At 39.1% G+C, this 6,312-nt stretch overlaps 1 protein-coding gene across 4 annotated transcripts in view; it reads left to right on the plus strand.

The window, feature by feature from the left end:
• Positions 1–1,111, plus strand: part of rnf31 (ring finger protein 31) — a 30,798-nt gene extending 29,687 nt beyond the window's left edge. For 2 of the 4 annotated variants that reach the window (XM_018733976.2, XM_018733977.2), the window contains exons 22-24: positions 92–188; positions 315–480; positions 577–1,111. In XM_018733976.2, coding sequence (XP_018589492.1) covers positions 92–188; positions 315–480; positions 577–627 — 314 coding nt within the window. In that variant the 3' untranslated portion in view covers positions 628–1,111. Of the gene's footprint in view, positions 1–91; positions 189–314; positions 481–576 lie in introns of those variants that run through there. The other 2 variants (XM_018733978.1, XM_018733979.1) reach the window with 2 other exon arrangements.
• Positions 1,112–6,312: the final 5,201 nt, after the last annotated feature.

Consider the following 6,312-nt stretch of genomic DNA (forward strand, 5'->3'; position numbering starts at 1 on the left):
AAAATGTGTGTGTGTGTGTGTGTGTGTGTGTGGTAAACCTGAACAAACAAACAAGCAAGCATGCAAACAAATGTATTGCTGTCCCCAAAAGGGCTGTGTGGAGTGATGGAACAGAAGGATGAGGGGGGACGTCAGACGGATGCAGCCTGTGGAGGGCAAACACAGCCTGGCCATGCGGGGCTGTGCGAGTACGTAACCCTTGGCTATTTCCATTTCAAGTCCTGATTATGTGCAATTTTGTAGCTTTGAAAAACTGCTTCTGAAAATTGGTTATTTTTCTGCAAAGGTTTAATCTGATGTTTTTTATTTCCCAGAAAGCACTACAGAGAGTACTTGGTTAGCCTCATAAATGGACACTCCATTGACCCTGCCCTCCTTTTCGATGCCAATGAGGTGCTGGTAGCTTGTCGGAGGTATCAAGTGGACATCTGGCGGGGCGAGATGGAGGACGACCGGGCATACCTTTCTCGGCTGCTTGAGGTACTTTAACCATCCTACAGTAAGACTGGTAATGACACTTTTTTGCAATCCTATTATATTTGTCACAGTCTGTTAGATGTGTTTTGTTTTCCACAGAAACTTATGGAGGAGGTTCCATTGGGTGACAAGGTCCCACGGAAGATATAATATGCATAAATATTTTTTTTACCAGTATGTATGGGTTAGTTTATGGCCCACCAGAGCTCCAAGAAAAAATGGTTTCATTTCAGACTTCATGACCTCTCACAGCCTGGACCAGGTTGGTGTGCATTGTGTAAGTTCCTTGTGAGTTTATCTGCAGAGGTGCACTGGGACTGACACACCAGTACCTGTTCACAGTAATGTTAATAACTCCATGGGAAAAGCATGTGCATGGGAAGTACAGATAAATAAGACAGATGTAAAGCAAAACATGAAAAGCTATATTTAAGCCCTCTTTTAATCAGCTGTCTCCAGGCTGAGTCTTATTTATGACTAATTTATTTATCTAAGTGGCCGGTGGATGAAGTGTGAAGAAAACCGAATTTGACTTTCATTAAACAAATTCTTGTTTCATTTTATTAGTTTTGTCTTCTACTAGCAAAGTTATCCATATCATCTAAAATTTACTAAATAAATACTTTGTTTTTAACTGAACATTCTGACTGATTTCTGTGATCAAGGTGGTACAGTGAATTATAATGTATTTTTAGAAATATGTATATTTTATAAATATTTATATATTACTCAAACACACATATATTGTCGTACACCTATATGTATCTATTTTAAGGACTTTTTTTTGCAGTCGCCATGGTAAAAAGAGTTGACGTGCCACAGCGGGGTTTGTCACACTGACCTCCAGAAGAGGGCGATATTTGCACATCGAGGCAGTAAAAGCAGCTGTTGGACACTGCCTGGTAACCTCAGTGAAGAAGAACACCAGTTAAAGCTTCTTCTCTCCCCGTTACTTCTCTGAGCTACTCATGCAACACCCACTAAACATCTACAGATTTATTCTTGTCAAAAGTCTCTTAATTGCATTTTCCAGTTTCTCTATTTGCCTTCAGTGTAACAAAGTCCTGAGTGTCCCGTTTGAACGTGTGTGGTGAGGGACACACATAAGCAGATCCTGTACACACTGTGTTTTCCTGCTGCTGGCATTTTTTGGCCTGTATTTCTTTACATTTACATTAATTTATTTAGCTGACTCTTTTATGCAGTGCATGTTACAGTGTTTAGCTACTTATATTTTACTGGTGTTCACTACCGACTTTGTCCTCCATTCCCAGTATGCCAGTTTTTCAGTTAAAACTGGTCAGAGACCAAGAACACTCTCAGGAGACACGTACACTGTATACTGTAATCTTCCAGTTTTAGTAAAGCCAGGTGTCTTGAGGTGGAAGCAGTATTTGCTCTGCAGGAACCCACATGCATTTGTTGAACTTTTCCAGAAGAAACCCTTGATGTGCAGCATATGAGAACAGCAAATTCAAGAGCAGAGACTTTTGAGTCTTATACTGCCAGCCCCTGTGGAAAAAAAAATCTTGCTAATGGTCAGCCAGCTGTGCTGCAGCTAAGGGTGTGAGAGATTATCTGTGTGGACTGGGAACATCCCTGTTTTACAGTCGCTTCAAACCCTCTTTTCACCTCCAGCTCACAGAGACGCAGGGAGCTGGTGACAGCTTCATAAATACTGGATGACAGATGGGCAGGACTGCTGGGACGTCCCAGCCACCGGGTGATGCATTGATCTTTGGGTTTATCACAGTGTCTCCCCGTGTGATCTGCGGTGGGCCTATTTGTCACCATGCAATGGGATTCCCTCATTCTCTGTGTGTGTGTGTGTGTGTGTGTGTGTGTGTGTGTGTGTGTGTGTGTTTGTGTGTGTGTACAACACAATTTACTCCTGTGTAGCTCATTCTGAAGACAGACCCAGAGCACTTTCACAATTTATGGACAAAAAACAACAGACCGTCACATGAAATCATCAGCAATATGATGAAGTGGCCAAGATTTAACCTTTCGGTTAACTTTTGCTTTGCTTCATTTTAATATAGTCATTAATGCAATGTTTGTGTAGGTATTGGAAACACAAATATTTGTAGTAGCAGACCTTGTATACAAAAAAAGTTTCTCCATCCGAGCTTGTGCCAGATTGAGGGGTCTGTTACCGTGTTCGCGGTCTCCAAATCCTACTCGTTCTAAGTGCGGTCAATGACCTGGGAAGTGTGCAGTTATTGTCCTAATTAAGATGCCACACTTGAATTAAACCACAGCATTAAGATTTGATGGAAAATTGATCAGGGTGTCATGGGGAGATGGAGAGATGGACCAAGTGATGGGGTGAAAAGAGAGATGCACAGGGAGGGAGATCATGATGGAGGAAACTAGAGCAAAAGGCCAGGATGAAGGGATGCCTTCTGGCTTCTGACTAGTGGCTGCCATAGCTCCTAAGATCAAAGATCAAAAGTTATGTTTTTTTTTTTTCCCTTATTTCAAACCTGCCTCTATTCTGTGAATTAATTATTGTCTTTAAGCCACGGTAAGCTCATGTGCAAAATCAAACACCACTCCACAATGATTTTGCCCCCAAGGTACAGATTCAGGGTAACATTAGTGTAATCAATGCACAAATGTGCTTAAAAATACATTTACTTATTTATAGGATGATTTTCTCCAAAACAGCTTGTAGTATTAACCAGATTACAATTATTTACTCATTTATACAGTTGTGTAGTTTTTCCTGTATCACTTTAGGGTAGGTATGTTGATCATAGGTGCTACAGCAGGAAGCAGGCACCAACCCTGGGTTTTTGAGCTGAAGGTGAGAACTGTAACCAGTATGCCACCTGCTACCCAGAATTCAGTTACCAGTACAGTACCACATCAGCATAGTTCCAACACATGCACACCTACACAAGCACATTAACATACTATCACTGGATTCAACCTGTACTTAAATAATATCATAAAAGCATACAAACTCCAGTCATATACTGCATGAAACCACATTGGAATATGAACACATCATACACTTAAAAATGAATTTTATTTGGTGTTTTCTATCAATATCTTATTTGCCACTTTTTCTCCAGATCCATTCATACAGGAAAACGGGACAGGCACAATTCTTACCAGAAAAGTTTGATATTAATAACACATAGAACTGCAGGGGCTTTCAACATTTCTCCATTCCAGGAGCCAGGAGGAATATGGCCACTAGCAGCGCAGTGAGATCCATACCAGAGATGTAGAAGAAAACATCATAACCACTGTTTTATGATTTGAAGAAGAGCAGTTTCAAACTAGCCTAACATTTATTGACCCTACTCACTATACTAACAGCGCTACCGAATTTCTATAAAGTGATAAATCTGGGGTTTTCATTAATCTGGAGGTTCTGATTAATCAATAGTAGTTAGTAGTTGTTTAATCAAAGTCAGTGGGAAAAAAAAATAACCAACAGCCTGGGTTAAATGAGATAAGAACCTTGGGGATTAGATGATAATGAATTAGCAAGTACACAAAAACCTTGCTGCCTTATGGGGCATGTGCATTAACTAACAACAAACCTTCTGGCATGAATCATGGGCTGTTTCCATTGTTGAATTGGTCATGTTGTACATCTAAAACAGCTCACAGGATAGCAGGGCCACAGTCATATACACAAGTTCATGCATTCTAGAAGACGATTAATCCCATAAATCATCTACAGTCTCATAGAAGACCATATTAAAAAGGACCTTAAGCAAAGAATCTTAAAATATGTAGTGGTGCAGTCTTTACGTGAGCCGCCATGAGGCACCAGAGACAACTGCAACTGCTGGAAAAGAGCAGTTAAATACCAGCATGAACCCTGAAGGATTTTTATTTTAATCTTCAGTACTGCACGTTCTTTTAATACACCCACACATTTGTATCTAAATAGCCACATCCACACATATATTTGTATTTGAAAAACCACATCCACATTTACATTTATATAAACAATCACACCCTGACGAGTTTGTGAACTGTTACAGCTTTCAAGCCCTGCAGTGGCATCAGTTCGTGATAGTGATCATTCCCTGAATACGTTATTTGTTGTATGCTCCCATCCTTTGTCCTACAGCTAACTGCATAAAATGGCCTTAAGAAATTGCTTGAAATCTTTGTTTTCATATAATTGACTCCATCCATCCATCAGCTTTCACACACTAAGAACTGGTGTATCAAAACCAATTCCACCTTGACTGAGATTTCAGTCAGTTACAGCACTCTCAAACAAGCAAAGCACTTCAAATGTCGAACTCTGAGCATCAACATAAATGAAGAATCGACGCTGAGCAAGTACTGCCTGACAAAGAAAATGTAAATGAACCCATCAAGCTCAGTTTTACTATCAGTCAACATCAACCATCATTGACATTATGTTTAGCTTTTTTAAACAGTACACTACATACATGTAGGCTAAATCATGTAATGTTCCAAAATCCCGAAAGAGGGTGAAAAAAACAGTCAGATGACACTTGCTGAAATTAAAGTGGTTGATCACTGAAGTTCAGCAGAAAATCGATGTTTAAAATAGGTGCAAAGGCCGATGTGAAAGATATGTAACTGTGACAGACATATACAGAGCTTTGTACTTATAAATGATTCCATTTATCAAACAGTGGGCCTGAAATGGGTGTGAAATGATGTCACCCATTTGCATACATTGGATGCAGGAGCAGGTAGCGCTGGGCCAGTATGGCCGTTCCGCATTGCCTCACGCCACTCACCAGATTGCAGACAGCGTAGACGTGCAGAGTCAGCTCTTTCCGAAAACGAGATTTCTTCTCAAGCTACTGCATTACCAAGGCCATTCCCCACCCGCCTCGCTATTATCTACCCTTATGTAAAACACCTTCATCTAATTCAAACATCATCTTCATCTTGGCCTCTACTTTTGATGCAACCACTTAAATGCTCACATAAAATACTGGTGTATATCAGCAAAGAGATTTTTTTCAAGACTTCCAAATTCCTGAAGTGGAAAGCAATGGAAATATAACGCACTTAGAGAATCACTCACAACCCCCTCAACACACACACACACACACACGTCCCTCTCCAGGGATGAGTCAAAGGAATAATAATATTCTGGAGATGTAATTTACCACAGAAATGGTTCATCTTACCAATATCTACATTTCTTTAGTTAAAAAGCCTATATTTGAAAGTTGTATTTATTTTATTATATTTATTTACAGCATAATTTCTTTCCCCTTAAAATACAATGGCGATTTCTTTATTACAGTTCTTCACTTACGTTGATGTGACATTTGTGACTGTCAGTCATGTGTTTTCTGCTTAAATAGACAGCTATATCTTCCCTTCCCTGTAAAAATATGCTGTACATCAACATGCTTTTCTTGCTGTATATAAAAGCTTTTAAAAGTTTTTTAAAGTTATCATGAAAAGCCATAACAATGTTCAATAAATCAAAAAAGCCATAAAACTGATGGGAAACCGTCTCTCTGTATAACAAAATGAACTGTCTTTCTATAACCAGTGTTGTTTTTCATTATGAAGCATTCACTGTGCTGTTTAGTGTGACAGTGGATTGTACTGTATTGTTTTCCTTTAATATTTTGCCTAAGGGCTGTATAAAAAGTGCAGCTTTATAGTTAGTGGGCTAATGGGAGTTTTCTGTATTTTTATGTTACAGTGGATTAAATTAGATTGCCTTTAAACATTGGGTCTCATACCAAAAAAAAAAAAGTATTGCATTGATTTTTTTCAAGGTTTTGTTTTGTGCAACAGTTTTTTTCTGTGCTTTCTATTTTCTGTAATAAGTGTAAACTGTATTATGTTGTCTTTTCATAGTTA

Source organism: Scleropages formosus, chromosome 17 (genome assembly GCF_900964775.1).
Source record: "Scleropages formosus chromosome 17, fSclFor1.1, whole genome shotgun sequence".
Taxonomy (NCBI): Eukaryota; Metazoa; Chordata; class Actinopteri; order Osteoglossiformes; family Osteoglossidae; genus Scleropages; species Scleropages formosus.